Genomic DNA, 17481 nt, shown 5'->3' with positions numbered 1-17481 from the left:
GCTAACATTTCCATTGGTGTCTACATCTATCAAAATTCATCAAGCTGTACATCTGAAATATGTGTAGTTTATTGTACAAGAATCATACCACAATAAAAGTGCTAAAAAAGAGTGGGAGAAGGGAATTGAGAATATTGTGTTATAAGGTACCCACACTATCCATGAAGCATTATGGGGTTATTTGAAGATGTTCATATAATTTGTTGTAACTGTATACTGCAAACTCTAAGGAAACCACTAAAAATGTTTAAGAAGCATAATTGTTATGTTAAGAGAAAATACGGGAAAAAAGAGAAATGGGGATGGATAGGAGAATGGCTTTCCCAAGGTCACATATGTAGTCAGTGACTAGAGGCCAGATCTCATTATTACCATTCTAACATTATTTCCATTTGCACTTCACCAGTGTATGCCTTATCATAAGAATTACCTTGTATACTTCTTAAAAATACGGATCACCCCATCTTAGACTTACTAAATCAGTATTTTCAGAGAAGGACCTTAGAATCTATGTTTCCTTTCCCCCAGTAATTCTTATAACAGGTAAATTTGGAAATAATTTCATTTTACTACACTATGTCACTGTGGCTAAATAGTCTAGCTGATTCTTCCCCTTGGTCAAATTTTGTAGTTTATATTTTTCTTATCTATTTGTTTATTGTCTATATCTCTACTAGATTATAAATTCAATTCCATGAAGGCATATATCAGCATTAGAACAGTGCTTGGTGCATACTTGATGTTCAATAATATTTGCGGAATGAAAGAATGAATGTTTAACAAAAAGGTCTGCCCTCTGTGTATAGCCTACACAGAACACAAATATATAATAATATGCATTTAAACTAACATCAGTTTGGAATATCGTTTTTTAATTACTTTAATATAAATGTACTTGGAAGCTTATGGGGCCTGAAAGTACTCCTGTTTAATAGCCACTATATTTGTGCTGCCAATATATAGTTGATCTGGTGGAAAAGATACAGTATTAGTCTATAAATTTATGAGCACTCTGCAGGAACAAAGATCATCCAGGAGACTAAAGATTTGGAAACCAGTTTTCTCAATTTTCAGTTTCCTCAGATAAGGAATCTGAGGCCCAGAGTGATAAAATAACTTGATCATGGGTCATATAAAATCGTTGAAAAATTGTATATTTCAAAAGTATGGATGTTTAATTTGAAACACAGAAATAAATACTCTTTATATAATTGATAGCTGACATGTACAAGAGGGTATTCGGGATAAGGTGAATCCAGTTCATGCTGGAACCAATGCCTAGAATTAATAGGACAAAGATACTGATTCAGTTTAAAGAAGCGCAATTTGAAAAAGCAATCTAAAAACTGCACTGGGGAACCTTGCAATGTCGTATGTTCGATATTCCTGAAGTCTTCATGCAAAGACTGAATAGCCATCCACTTAGAATGTTGAAGAAGGGACTTTTACATTAAATGGAAGTTTAGACTACTTGGCTTCTGAGATTACTTTAGTCTTCTATGATTCTTTGAAAATGTAATAAACCCATTAGCATTGTATTTGCATGCAGAATCATTTTCCTGGTGCCTTCCAGTTTTGAGGAATACCCAGACAAGGAGTATTTCAGGCCTAGTATGCAATAAATTATCATATAATCCCAATATTCACATCACATATTTTTTCACCTTTATTGCTGTACATTCCATAATCATTCATTTCTCCCAAGAAAGGTGGAAAAAGAAGTTGGAGATAAATAGAAATTAGTTTGCTTTCTGTTTTCTTCTCTCTTCCCAAACCTTTGACTCAAAGAAAGCAGAAGACATCCAAACATATTGTCCTTCTTCTGCCCACACCACCATTTTGCAACCATCCATAGCTAAAATTATGAAAAAGAAGCTTCTGCATTCAGGATTTGATGAACATCAATAATTACAGAAAGGAAATAGAGAAAGTACATGACAACTTAATGGAGCTTCAGTAAGAAGCTGCAGTTCGTTACCTTTTCTCAATTTTAGTAGTTTATTCTCAATGAGACCATATAATGGGAAATTGAAATGGAACTATACTTTTTAAATTAGTATTTCTCCTATGTGTGAAATTAGCAAAGCTAGTAAATTAATGCCAATAAATATTTTTCTTTTCTACTGGGTAATTTTCACTTGGGAGTCCACAAAACTATGTGTTTCAGGTTTCACATTTAGCACTGAATGCTAAATACATCAATACTACATTTCCTGAATTTGAAGAGAAAATGCTCCCCAGTAACTATAAAGAATTAGTCTTCTTGTACTAACTGAATAGTTCTTCTATTTTGTGCTGCATTTTTTTTAAATCTTACCATGTAAAAGTTAACTTTATTCATTTTTAACTTACATTAGAGAATATCTAAGGTGACTCCATATTTATGTGGATCTTGTATAGAAGAAATTCTGCTTAATATACAAAAAAGGTACCATAACCAAATTTAGTTCTGAAATTATGAAATGCTATTGAATGACTTTCTATACTAAAAGAGAATACACAGGTTTTAAAAATTCTGTTTCCACCTTGCAGATTGGCTTGGCAATTCTACTTTATAGAGCCACATGACAAAACTATGAAGGTTGTAAACTCTGATCATAAAAAATGAGCTTTTTGAAAATTGCATGAGATGAAACTGAAATTTCAGATATAATATTATTTGCAATCACTCAAAAAATCAAATACTTAGGCATAACTCTAACAAAACATGTACAGGACTTGTATGCTTAAAACTATAAAACACTGATGAAAGAAATCAAAGAATTTCTAAATAAATGGAGAGGCATTTCATATTCATGTACTGGAAGACCCAGCATAGTAAAAATGTAAATTCCCCCCAAACTGATATTTAAGTGTAACATAATTCCTATAAAAGATTTTTTTGTTGATGTAGACAAGATAATTATAAAATTCATATGGAAAGGAAATATGCTAGTATAGCTATGTAAAAAAAAAGGAAAAAAGTGGAAGAAATCCATCTATCCAATTTCAAGACTTATTGTATAGCTATGGTAATCAAGACTGTGCTGTTGACAGGGGGATAGACATATAGATCAGTGGAACAGACTAAAGAACCCAAAAATAACCCTTCACAAGTATGGCCAGCTTAGTTAATTTTTTATTGAACTATAGTTGATTTGTAATGTTGTATTAGTTTCTGGTATACAGCATAGTGATTGAGTTATATTCTTTTTCATTATAGGTTAGTACAAGCTATTGAATATAATTCCCTGTGCTATACAGTAGGGCCTTGTTGTTTATATATTTTATGTATAGTAGTTTATATCTGCTAATCTCAAACTTCTAATTTTTCTCCTTCCCCCTTTGGTAACCATGAGTCAATTTTTGACAAAGGTGCACAAGCAATTCAGTGGAAGAAGTATTTTCAAGAAATGGTGCTGGAACAATTGGATATCTATAGGAAAACATAAATGAACCTTGACCTAAATCTCAGACCTAATACAAAATGAATTCATAATGTATCAGAGTTTTAAATTTAAAAAAATAAAACTATAAAAATTTTAGATAACATAGGAGAAAATCTTCACCTAGAGCTTGGTGAAGATTCTTAGAAATGGTACTAAAAGCACAATCCATAAAAGAAAAAAAGCATTAGCTTGGACTTCATCAAAATTAAAAACCTTTGTGCTGTGAAAGACCAGAACGATGAAAATATAAGCTACAGACGGGGAGAAAAATATTTGCAAACCATATATCTAACCAAGAACTCATATCTGCTACAAAATGGGAGAAAATATTTGCAAAACCACATATCTGACAAAAGCTCATTTCTAGATTATATAAAGAACTCTCAAAACTCAATAGTAAAGGGAAAAATACCCACACAATTAGAAAACAGGCAAAAAGCATAGACATTTCATTGAAGAGGATATATGGATGGCAAAAAGTACATAAAAGATTTTCAAAATCACCAGCAATTGGGAAAACCACATTAAGAACCTGATGATCTATTACTACATGCACCAATAAGAATAAATAAAGGAAAAAAAAATAAAAATACTCATAATACCAAGTCCTGGCAAGAATGCCAAGAAACTAGATCTCTCCTACGTTGCTGGTAAGAATGTAAAATGGTACAACTTTAATGGATACAATTTGACAGTTTCTTTTAAAATTAAACATGCAATTACCATTTGGTCCAGCAATTGCATTTGGGGCCATTTATCCTAGAGAAATGAAGACTTACATCTGCACAAAAACCTGTACATGACTGTTCATAGAGGTTTTTTTAGCTATCTGTAATAGCCAAAAATAAGAAACAACTCACGCATCCTCCAGCAAGTAAAGGGTTAAACACATGTTGAAAGAAAACGTAAACAAATTGGTACACAAGTATCATGTATTGCTACTCAGCAATAAAAGAATGGACTGTTGATACATGTAACCTGAATAAATCTCCAGGAATTATGCTGAGTGAAAAAAGCCAGTAAAAAAAATTTTTTTGAAGTCACATGCTGTATGACTCCATTTATATAATCTCAAAATTATAGAGGTGGAAAACAGATTGGTGGTTGCTGGGGGTTGAGGGTGGTGGGAAGGAGAAGAATAGTGTGATAACGAACATGGAAGTGTACACAAATACTGTACAATATCAATTTCCTCTTTCTGCTATTGTGCTATAATTGTCTAAAATGTTAATTGGAGGAAATTGAGTGAAGGAGACCTATTTTTGCAACTTCCTATGACCCAAAATTTATTTTAATACAAAAAATTTTAGAAATTCAATTCTAAATCCAATAAAATTAAATTTTAGAATATTTGAAATACCCAGGTCACCATTATGGAGCCAAACAAAGTTAATAGAAGGCACATTTTCACCTATGAAGAGCAAGATTGGAAATAGGATATAAACTATAGTTAACAGCTTCATGCCCAGTCCCTTTAGGAAAAGAACCGATTCATGTTTCTTTTGAAATACTTGGTGGATTATTTTCTCCAGAAATAGAAATAAAAACAAAAACAAAGTGTTCTGCAATGGACGCATGTTGCTTGAAAGTCTGAATATTTAGATAAATATCATTTCTACTAGTAAGATACTTTAGAATAAAAACATAATTATTTTTAATTTAGCTTATTGAATAATAAGTTTTTGTTATTCTAGGTATCTATTTATTTTTAATCATATTTTATGTAGTATCCATTTATTGTTTTAGTGGCCAGAACTGCTAAGTTTTCTATGATAACAAAGCTTCCTCTTGTATTTCTCTTATAAAGACTTGGATTGGGAATCGAAGAAGGAAATATCGTTTAATGGGAATTGAAGTTCCACCTCCAAGAGGAGGCCCTGCTGATTTTTCTGAGCAGCCCGAATCTGGTTCTTTGTCTGCACTCACACCAGGAGAGGAAGCTGGTACTGAAGTAGGAGAAGATAATGACAGAAATGATGAAGTATCCATCTGTTTGTCTGAAGAAAGCTCTCAAGGTATTTTATACCCTGCACCTCCTAATCTTATCTTTTGTGAATTTGATGCATTTTTACTTGCTTTTCAGCTTACTGTACTTCAAATCTGAAGTCCTCAAGACATTTGGTTAAACATTTGACAAGAAAGACACATTTTTTATTTTAATTCTACTTTAGCATAATAATTGTATATATTTAAAATGCACAATATATTTAAGTATTCATGTATGTAGTGAAATGATTACAGTGGTCAAGCTGATTAACATAGTCATCTCCTCACATAGTTACATTTTTGTATGTGTGTGGTGAGAGCACCTGAAATCTACTCCCAAAGCAAATTTCCAATGTAAATTATAGCACAGTTGACCTTTAAACAACATGTGTTTGAACTGCATGGGTTCACTTACACTCCGATTTTTTTCAGTAAATACACTGGAAAATTTTTTGAAGATTTGAAACAATTTGAAAAACTTCAGACAAACCATGTAGCCTAGAAATATCAAAAAATTAAGAAAATTTAGTTATGTCATGAATGCATAAAATATAAGTAGATATACATATAAGATAAAATATTTGTTAATTAACTGTTTATGATATTGGTAAGGCTTCTGGTCTACAGTAGACTATTAAAAGTTAAGTTTTGGAGGAGTCAAAAGTTTTATTTGGATTTTCAAGTGTGCAGGGAGGTCAGTGCCCCTAACCTCCACGTTGCTCAAGGTTCCACTATGTTACTAACCATACTAATCTTACCTAGAAGTATTCATCCTATGTAATTGCAACTTTATACCCTTGACCATTATCTCCTCATTTCTCCTACCTCCCGACCCTGGTTGCTACCATTCTACCCTCTGTTTCTATGTATTTGACTTTTTTTTTTGATTCCACATATGTGAGATCAAGCAGTACTTTTCTTTCTGTGTCTGACTTATCTCAGTTAGCATAATGTCCTCTAGGATTGCTAGACCATATGGAATATTTCTTTTTAACTTAGAGGAAACTTCATACTGATTTCCATAATGACTGTACCCCTTTTTTCCATACCCTTATCAAAATTTATCTTTTTTTTTAGATTCAAAAACAATTATTTTTTTAAATTTTCCATTGATCTATAATCATCTTACAATGTTGTGTCAAATTCCAGTGTTCAGCACAATCTTTCAGTCATTCATGGACATATACACACTCACTGTCACATTTATTCTCTATTATTTATCATAACATTTTGTGGATATTTCCCTGTGCTATACAGTGTAATCTTGCTTATCTATTCTAAAGTTTTGAAATCCCAGTCTATCCCTTCCCACCCTCTACCCGCTGGTAACCACAAGTCTGTATTCTCTGTCCATGAGTCTATTTCTGTCCTGTATTTATGCTTTGTTATTGCTTGTTTGTTTTTGTTTTTAGATTCCACATATGAGTGATCTCATATGGTATTTTTCTTGCTCTTTCTGGCTTACTTCACTTAGAATGACATTCTCCAGGAGCATCCATGTTGCTGCAAATGGCATTATGTTGTCGGTTTTTATGGCTGAGTAGTATTCCATTGTATAAATATACCACTTCTTCTTTATCCAGTCACCTGTTGATGGACATTTAGGCTCTTTCCATGTCTTGGCTATTGTAAATAGTGCTGCTATGAACATTGGGGTGCAGGTGTCATCCTGAAGTAGATTTCCTTCTGGATACAAGCCCAGGAGTGGGATTCCTGGGTCATATGGGAAGTCTATTCCTAGTCTTTTGAGGAATCTCCACACTGTTTTCCATAGTGGCTGCACCAAACTGCATTCCCACCAGCAGTGTAGGAGGGTTCCCCTTTCTCCACAGCCTCTCCAGCATTTGTCATTTGTGGATTTTTGAATGACGGCCATTCTGAATGGTGTGAGGTGGTACCTCATTGCAGTTTTGATTTGCATTTCTCTGATAATTAGTGATATTGAGCATTTTTTCATGTGCTTTTTGATCATTTGTATGTCTTCCTTGGAGAATTGCTTGTTTAGGTCTTATGCCCATTTTTGGATTGGGTTGTTTATTTTTTTCTTATTGAGTCGTATGAGCTGCTTATATATTCTGGAGATCAAGCCTTTGTCGGTTTCACTTGCAAAAATTTTCTCCCATTCCGTAGGTTTTCTTCTTGTTTTATTTCTGGTTTCCTTTGCTCTGCAGAAGCTTGTAAGTTTCATTAGGTTCCATTTGTTTATTCTTGCTTTTATTTCTTCCAGGAGAAAATTTTTGAAATGTATGTCAGATAATGTTTTGCCTATGTTTTCCTCTAGGAGGTTTATTGTCTCTTGTCTTATGTTTAAGTCTTTAATCCATTTTGAGTTGATTTTTGTGTATGGTGTAAGGGAGTGTTCTAGCTTCATTGTTTTACATGCTGCTGTCCAGTTTTCCCAACACCATTTGCTGAAGAGACTGTCTATATTCCATTGTATATTCTTGCCTCCTTTGTCGAAGATGAGTTGACCAAAAGTTTGTGGGTTCATTTCTGGGCTCTCTATTCTGTTCCATTGGTCTATAAGTCTGTTTTGTTACAAATACCATGCTGTCTTGATGACTGTAGCTCTACAACATTGTCTGAAGTCTGGGAGAGTTATTCCTCCAGCCTCTTTGTTTCTCTTCAGTAATGCTTTAGCAATTCTAGGTCTTTGATGGTTCCATATCAATTTTATTATGATTTGTCCTAGTTCTGTGAAATATGTCCTGGGTAATTGGATAGGGATTGCATTAAATCTGTAGCTTGCCTTGGGCAGTGTGACCATTTTAACAATATTGATTCTTCCAATCCAAGAGCATGGAATATCTTTCCATTTTTTAAAATCTTCTTTAATTTCCTTCATCAATCGTTTATAGTTTTCTGTGTATAATTCTTTCACCTCCTTGGTTAGATTTATTCCCAGATATTTATTACTTTGGGTGCTATTTCAAAGGGGATTGCTTCTTTGCTTTATCTTTCTGTTGATTTATCGTTAGTGTAAAGAAATGCAACTGATTTTTGAACATTAATTTTGTAACCTGCTACCTTGCTGAATTCTTCAATCAGCTCTAGTAGCTTTCGTGTGGACCTTTTAGGGTTTTCTATTATAGTAACATGTCGTCAGAATATAATGACACTTTTACCTCTTCTTTTCCAATTTGGATCCCTTTTAATTCTTTCTCTTTCCTGACTGCTGGGGCTAGGACTTCCAGGACTATGTTGAATAGGAGTGGTGATAGTGGGCATCCTTGTCTTGTCCCAGATTTTAGTGGGAAGCTTTTCAGTTTTTCACTGTTGAGAACTATGCTGGCTGTAGGTTTGTCATATATAGCTTTAATGATGTTGAGATATGATCCCTCTATACCCACTTTGGCGAGAGTTTTTATCATAAATGGGTGTTGAATTTTATCAAATGTTTTTTCTGCATCGATTGAGATGATCATGTGGTTTTTGTCCTTTCTCTTGTTGATGTGATGTATTACATTGATTGAATTGCGTATGTTGAACCAGCCTTGTGTCCCTGGGATGAACCCCAATTGGTCATGATGTATAATCTTTTTTATGTGTTGTTGGATTCTATTTGCTAAAATTTTGTTGACGATTGTGGCGTCTATGTTCATCAGTGATATTGGCCTGTAATTCTCTTTTTTTGTAGTGACTTTGCCTGGTTTTGGTATCAGGGTGATGGTGGCTTCATAGAATGAGTTTGGGAGTATTCCATCATTTTCAATCGTCTGGAAGAGTTTGAGAAGGACTGGTATGAGTTCTTCTTTGTATGTTTGGTAGAATTCCCCGGTGAAGCCATCCGGTCCTGGACTTTTATTTGTAGGGAGGTTTTTAATTGCTATTTCTATTTCCTTTCTAGTGATCGGATTGTTCAAGTGTTCAGTTTCTTCTTGATTCAGTTTTGGTGGACAGTATGTTTCCAGAAACTTGTCCATCTCCTCTAGGTTATCCAGTTTGGTTCCATATAGTTTTTCATAATATTCTCGTATGATATTCTGTATTTCTATTTTGTTTGTTGTAATTTCTCCATTTTCCTTTCTTATTTTGCTAATTTGTGCTCTCTCTTTTTTCTTCTTTGTGAGTTTGGCCAGAGGTTTGTCGATTTTATTTACTTTTTCAAAAAAACAGATTTTGGTTTGGTTGATTTTTTCTATGGTCTTGTTAATCTCTATTGTATTTAATTCCTCTCTGATCTTTATTATTTCCTTCCTTCTGCTGCTTTTTGGGGCTTTTTGTTGTTCTTTTTCTAATTGATTCAGGTGGTGGGTTAACTTGTTTATTTGAGATTGTTCTTCTTTTTTGAGGAAGGCCTGTATCGCTATAAACTTCCCTCTTAACACTGCCTTTGCTGTGTCCCATAGGTTTTGAGTGGTTGTGTTTTCATTATCATTTGTCTCAAGGTATTTTTTAATTTCGGCTTTGATTTCCTCATTGATCCATTGTTTTTTCAATAACATATTGTTTAATCTCCATGCTTTTCTTTTTTTCTCCTTTGTTTCTCTGTTGTTCATTTCCAGTTTCATGGCATTGTGGTCAGTAAAGATGCTTGAGATAATTTCTATCTTCTTAAATTTGTTGAGGTTTCTTTTGTGTCCAAGTACATGATCGAATCTAGAAAAAGTTTCATGTGCACTTGAAAAGAATGTATATCCTATTTTGGGGGGGTGTAATGCTCTGAAAATATCCACCAAATCTAGTTTTTCTATTGTAGTGTTTAATTTCTTTGTGGACTTTTTTATTTTCTGTCTGGAATATCTGTCTAGTGACGTTAATGCAGTGTTAAAATCTCCAACTATGATTGTATTCCCATCAATATCCCCCTTTATCTGTGTTAGTAATTCTTGTATGTACTTAGGTGCTCCTATATTGGGTGCATATATATTAAGGAGTGTAATATCTTCATCTTGTATCACTCCTTTAATCATTATAAAATGTCCCTCTTTATATTTCTTTATGGCCTTTGTTTTAAAGTCTATTTTGTCTGAAATAAGTACTGCAACACCTGCTTTTTTGGCTTTTCCATTTGCATGGAATACCCTTTTCCATCCTTTCACTCTCAATCTATATGCGTCCTTCTCCCTAAAGTGGGTCTCTTGTATGCAGCATATTGAAGGTTCTTGCTTTATTATCCACTCTGTCACTCTATGTCTTTTGACTGGAGCATTTAGTCCATTAACATTTACAGTAATGAATGATAGATGTGTGTTTATTGCTATTTTGAACTTATCTTTGCAGTTGAATTGGTATATCCTCTTTGTTCCTTTCTTCTTCCTTTTGTGGTGTGGTAATTTTCCTTTGTATTATGGATTTTATTTAATTTTTGTGACTCCCTTGTAAATTTTTGACTTGTGGTTACCCTTTTTTGTAAATCTATTAACCTATTACAATAACTGTTTTTATTAAACTGATAATAACATGATCTCAAACCCATCCTACTGTTAAAAAAATTTAAAAAAGAAAAAAAAATTCTATATTTCCCTGCCTCCCTCTCCCACTCTCAGTTGTTTGTATGTCTTCTTTTATAATTTCGTGTTTTCTTTATTTGTAATTCATGAGTTATCACCTTTCCAGTTGTGAGTTTCTCATTCCTGTAGCATCCTGATGCTTTTCTATTTAGAATAATCCTTTCAACATTTCTTTTAGCATGGGTTTAGTGTTGCTAAACTCCTGCAGCTTTTTTTTGTCTGTGAAACTTTTTATTTCTCCTTCTATCCTAAAGGATAGCCTTGCTGGATAAAGTGTCCTAGGCTGCATCTTTTTTTCATTCAGGGCTTTGAATATATCTTACCACTCCCTTCTGGCCTGTAGTGATTGTGTAGAGAAATCAGCTGAGAGCCTTATGGGGGTCCCCTTGTAACTTACTCTTTGCTTTTCTCTTGCTGCCTTTAGAATCATTTCTTTATCCTTGACTCTGGCCATCTTGATGATGATATGTCTTGGTGTGGGTCTATTTGGGTTCTTCCTGTTTGGGACCCTCTGAGCTTCCTGTACTTGGATATCTGATTCCTTCTTTAAGTTTGGGAAATTTTCAGTCATGATTTCTTCAAAAACCTTTTCAATCCCCTTTGATCCTTCTTCACCTTCTGGGACCCCTATTATGCGAAGATTGGGACGCTTTATATTATCCCATAGGTCCCTTATGCTATTATCATTATTTTTTATTTGCTTATCTTGTAGTTCTTCTGAATGTGTGCTTTCTATTGCCCTGTCTTCTAGATCACTAATTCGTTCCTCTGCATTAACTAGTCGGCTTTGCACAGCTATTAGATCATTCCTCATCTCTGCCAATTAGTTTAGCCATTCTACTTGGCTCTTCTTTATAGCTTCAATTTCATTTCTGACATATTTTATATCTCTAAACACTATCTCTTTTAATTCGTTCAGCAATTTGATCACTCCTTTTTTGAAATCTTGATCTAGTAGGCTATCTATGTCTATTTCTTTGATCTTTCTTTCAGGGGATTCCTCTTGTTCTTTTAATTGTGAAAGGTTTCTCTGCTTCTTCATCTTGCTCATACCTCTCTGGCACTGTGGTTTATGGAGTATCAGTTGTCTATTTTGGATCTTAAGGATTTTATCTATGTAATGCCTATTTAGGAATAGAAAAAAAAAAGAAAGAAAAAAGAAAAAAAAGAAAAAATAGAGAGAGAGAAAGATTTTTAAAAGAAGGGAGAAAGAGGGTTTGAAAACAGTGTATAATGAATAATACAAGAGCGAGTTGAAGCAGAGTATTAATCGGGTTGAGACGTCCTTTGAAAACCTTAAAAAAGAAGAAAAAAGAAAAAAAAAGGGTGGGGAGATGAATAGATGTATTTGAAACCTGTGTCTAATTAATAACAGGACATCAAAACCCAAGAGAAATAGAAATGAATTAAGAAGTAAAAATTAAGAGAGTAATTGAAAATAGAACAGGTAAAAACAGATTAAAAAATAACAAAAAAACCCAAAAACAAACACAAAACAAAACAAAAAAATAAGGGGTTGTCGGTGTTCTCCTGGAGTCTGTGTGCTTTTAATGTGAAGTTCTTCTGTCTTCGTCCTGTTTTGGAAGCTCAGCTTGTTTTCATAGGCCCTCCGTTGGCGCCCTCTTCTGTGCTGCTCCCAGCACCTGTCGGCAAGCAGATCGCGCCTCCTCCTAACAGGGGGTCAGATGCAGCTCTCCTCTGCTGTGGGCGGGCAGGTCACTGCCCCTCCCGATGCCGCAGTCAGATGTTGCAGACTGGCCAGGCAGGAGGGCGGGTCGTGCCCCCTCCCAGCACCTCGGTCAGGGGCTGTGTTCCTGCCGGACGGGGGGCCGCTCTCCCTCTGCCTGCGCCGCAGGTAGCTCCGCTGCTCTGTGCGGCTGCATGCTCTGCGCCGGCGCTCTGCCGTGGCCGGTGCTCCGCCCTGGCTGGCGCTCCGCCCTGGTCGCGCTCCGCCCCATTCGGCACTCTGCCCTGGTTGCGCTCCGCCCTGGCCGCGCTCCGCCCTGGTCGCGCTCCATGAGTGGGCTCGTGGAAGACCCAGGGGCAGCCTAGTCCCTGCTCCGAGCCAAGACCCAGCTCCTTGTTTGTCTTTGTGGAGCAAGTTCTCTGAGGGACCAGGATGGAAGGATCCTATCTGTCCAGGGCTGTAGGCCCGTCTCCATCTGGCCTTTGAGGCTGCTAAGCCCTTTGGTGCGGATGCAGGTTTCGCCCCCGCCCGGGTGCTCAGTGCCGGGGAATATTGCAGCTGTGCCTGGGCCCTGCCTCTCTTCCCCTGAAAAGTTTCCACGGGTTTTCAGAGATGGGGTATGCACCCTTCCCCCGAGAGCACATCAACCTTGCTGTTTTATGGAGGGCCCAGGTTGTTCTGCCCTGTACACCCACAGCCATGGCGCCCAGCCCCTTGCAGTCCCCCGGGGCTGCCTCCATGCAGCCGCCCCCGTCCTCCGCCCAGCTTGTGCAGCTTGGCCCTGCCCACCGCTGCCGGCCTGCGTCTCAGGCTGGGTGTCGGGGGGACGCTCTGTGCCCGTTTAACTTAGTTCTGTCAGACCAGGGCTGGTTTGTACAGATCCAAGCCTCGGAGGCTCCCCCTCCGTCCCGCTGGCCTCTCAGTTGGAGAGGGGACACCCAGCGAGCGAGCGCCAGTCCTCCTTTGCCGCTCCTTTCCCGGGGGACCCGTCCCGCTTGCTTTGCCTTTTGTTCTTTCTTTTTTCCTTTTCTGCTACCAGATTTTTGGCGTCTTTATCTTTTGAAGAGGGCAATGTTCCGTCGGAGTTCCGCAGGTGCTCTGGTTGGCTGAGTGGGTCTGTAGATGTGGGTCTTGGTGTATTTGTGGGAGAGGGTGACTTACAAGCGTCCTTCTATTCCGCCATCTTGCCTCTTCTCAAAATTTATCTTTTTGATTTTTAATTCCCCCAAATAAAGTCTCCGACATCATCACCACAAAAAGGAAAATTTATGTACCACAATAGTGATCTCCCATGCTTAGAAATGTTGGCTATTACAACAGTCCATATATTATAGTACATGATTGTCTTAATTTTATTGGAATTCTAGTCCATTTAGTTTAGAACATTTTACATGAATTGTAATGAAAGAGAATATGATATAATGTGACAAACACCAGGCTAGTATTCAGGCAACCTGGGTGCAAGTCCTAGATCTTTCTTTTTTTAACCTCTAAAAATGTTATAGAAAATGTCCTACAGAAGTTTGGTTCATATCTAAAACCCAGTAACTTGGAAGAATTTTCATCAAGTTTTAATTAGCTTGTGTTCTTAGACTTCTTTTTCTTTTAACATTTTTTATTGATTTATAATCATTTTACAATGTGTCAAATTCCAGTGTAGAGCACAATTTTTCAGTTATACATGAACATATATATATTCATTGTCACATTTTTTTCTCTGTGAGCTACCATAAGATCTTGCATATATTTCCCTGTGCTATACAGTGTAATCTTGTTTATCTATTCTACAATTTTAAAATCCCAGTCTATCTTCCTCTAGCTGACTATGTGACTTCAGGCAAAGCATTTAATTCAACAGGCTTTAGTCATCTCATCTGCAAAATAAGGGAATTTGGCTGTATCATCTTTATAATACTTCTCGGTGTTTCCCTAAATGACAATTTAAATAATAATGTGTAATTATACCAATTGTCCATGAGAAGTATTTTTTCATTTGACTTCAAGCATAGAAACAGTCCTCTTCTGTCACTTTTTTATGAACATTTTTATTGAAGTTTAATTTACATAGAATAAAATTCATCCATTGCTAATGTTGAATTCAGTGATCTTTTTTAGTAAATTATATATAGTTGTACAACCATCACCATCACCAAAATCCAATTTTAGAATATTTTCATTACTTCAAAAAATTTCCTTGAGCCCATTTTCAGTCAATCCCCACTCTCACCCGCAAGCCCAGGCAACCACTGATTTGCTTTCTGACTATATAAATATGTCTTTTCTGGACATCTCACATAAATGGGGTCATATAATATATAGGGTTTTTTCTGCCTCTGTGATAGAGAGAATTTTTATTGGTCCATTTTGTTTGTTTTTATTTTATTGATCAGGACAGTCACACTATATGTTCCAGTTTATTTTTGCCTTTTAAATTTGCTTATGGAGTTTCCTGATGTCAGAACTTTTCTTTGTAATATTTATGTTGTCAGATATACCAATTTTTAATGGTATATTTTTCTAACTTCCGTGTCATGATTACAAAATTCTTCTTTGTACTACAATTATGTAAACATACCCCTATATTTGCTCCTTGTATCCTTATACTTTCATTTTTATCCGACCTAGAATTTGTTTTGCTTTAAGATGTGTGAAGACAATACCTAATTTCATTTTTCCAAATGGTTAACCAAATGCCCTACACTACTTGTTGAATAATCCAGTATTTTTCCAGTGAATTAAAGTGTAGCTTTTTATCAAAGATAGATAGATAGACAGGTAGACAAACATTCATGTATGCATACATACACATGTGGATTAAATTCTGGATTTCCTATTATGTTACATTTATTTGATTATTTGTAACTGCAGTCTTATAAAATATCTGAAGATCTGGCAGGGCTCTCATTCTTGGTTAGCTCTTGCAGCACACTGATACTTCCAGGTGAACTTTAGAATTTTGAAGTCATATCTTTACCCAACCCCCTCAAAATTCATTTAAAATTTTTATTGTTACTGCATTAAATGGACAGTATAATGTGGGAAGATGAATTCAGTTTTTCATGTGCTGAGTTTTAGATGGTAGCAGGACATCCATGTGGAGCTGTCCAGCAGACCCTTGGATAATATGAGTCTGGAGCTCAGAAGAAAGGTTAAGACATGAGAAGAAATGCTGGAATCACCCGAGTTGAGGCTGAAGAAAATGTCTAGCCTTAGAAATAGAATATTAGTTAAGTGATAAAATGGAAAACAAGAGAGGAAGATCGATAAAGACAGTGTGCTTAGAAATATCCAGATTTAGGGACTGGAAGAGGAAAGGGAACCATTGAAAGAACATTCAGGTACAGGAGAATCAGGATAGTATGTTACTACTAAAACCAAGGAAAGAAAGAGATTTCAGAAGAAAGGGGGTTATTATCTCAATGATCTTACAGAGTTTGAATAGAAATCCCTCTTATATAAGGCATCTAAAATGGCCAAAGGTATATAAGTGGACAACAGAATGATGGTAGGAGGGAGTGAAGGGAGAGGGATATAAGGAATTGTTGTTCAATGGATATAAAGTTATAGTTACACAAGAGGAGTAAGTTCCAAAGAACTGCTGAACAGCTGAGTGCCCATAGTCCTATAGTTAGTAATAAGAAATTATATACTTCAAAACTTAAGAGGATAAATCATGTTAAGTGTTTATAACACAAAAAAGGGACACAAGGAAACTTTTTGAGGTGATAGATATGTTTATTACCTGGAGTGTGGTGATGGTAACACAAATCTATGTTCAAACTCACCAAATTGTATACATTAATTATGTGCAGCTTTTGTATGCCAATTATACTTAAATAAAGTGGGAAAAATAAAAGTTTAAAAAGAATGAGAAGCCACTGAATTGGGTGCTTAAGGAATTTTTTGAAAAGTCAACTGCATGGGGAGGGCAGGCAAGCAGATTGCAGTAGGTTGAGTAATGAAAGGGATATAAAAGTTGTTAGTGTTGAGAGGACCATGTATTTTAAGAGCAAGTATTTGAAGAGTTGTATGAATATTCAAGTTTTCTCTGTGTGTGTGTGTCTTTTTAAAAACATTTTATAGTGATGAAGATTTTAACATAGAATTTGGTGTACAGGAAAACTGTGATGCAGGACAAAAAGGGAAAGCTATTGCATCATTTTCAAGCCATTTATATTTCTAATCTAGTTGGTTCATTAAACCATTTTTATATTTTATTAGTCTTTACAAAATTGCATGTGCCTGAGAATACTTGAATATTTTCAGTGATTTCATGAGTAGATACTTAGACAATGATGTCTGACAGCTATTTGAGGGATAGTGGAGAAGTAGGGATTTGTGTGTTTCTATGAGTAGGTGGGAGATCTGTGAGGAAGTATTCTGATAAAAGGAAATTACATAAGCCCCTAAGGGAGTTTCATTCCCCAGCTCCCACTTCTCTACCTAAAAGGGAATTTTAAAAAATAAGTAGTTAATGGAAAAAAGTGAGTTAATTTTAAGGTTGCTAATGGACCACTGCTCCTACACTGGCATCCTTTGCCATTTAATAGCACATTCTCTAGACAGCTGGCATAGTAATCAAGACCTAATGAGAAAAAAGAGAGAGAATTTAATGCATGAATCAAAAAACCCTTGATGGGAAGTGAGATTGCCTAGAATTCCTCTTGGTGCCTTATTTTTCACAGCTGCATGATAAACTTTTCATTCTCATCAGAAATTGCAAGAGAAAAGCATAAAATAATTTTCAGATATTTAAAAGAGTTTTTTTCTGTGTGGTTTTCTACTAGTTTTGTCCTGTTTTCATCCTCATTTTGCTGATGGAGAGTACTAATATGATTGATTTAACTGTGTGAGCCTTTTGTGACAACTGAATTGTATCATCTGAACTAGACTAATATCATACCTTTAAAATAGACTAACAATATTG

The 17481-nt window shown here is 35.7% G+C and overlaps 1 protein-coding gene across 3 annotated transcripts in view; it reads left to right on the top strand.

Moving 5' to 3' along the window:
- HDX (highly divergent homeobox) overlaps positions 1-17481 on the top strand; it is a 184626-nt gene that overhangs the window by 102910 nt on the left and 64235 nt on the right. For all 3 annotated transcript variants that reach the window (XM_072955848.1, XM_072955847.1, XM_072955846.1), the window contains exon 6: positions 5236-5443. In XM_072955848.1, the coding sequence (XP_072811949.1) occupies positions 5236-5443 (208 nt within the window). The remainder of the gene's footprint in view (positions 1-5235; positions 5444-17481) is intronic.

Source organism: Vicugna pacos, chromosome X (genome assembly GCF_048564905.1).
Source record: "Vicugna pacos chromosome X, VicPac4, whole genome shotgun sequence".
In the NCBI taxonomy this organism is placed as follows: domain Eukaryota; kingdom Metazoa; phylum Chordata; class Mammalia; order Artiodactyla; family Camelidae; genus Vicugna; species Vicugna pacos.
This window is presented reverse-complemented; position numbering and strand designations above follow the sequence as displayed.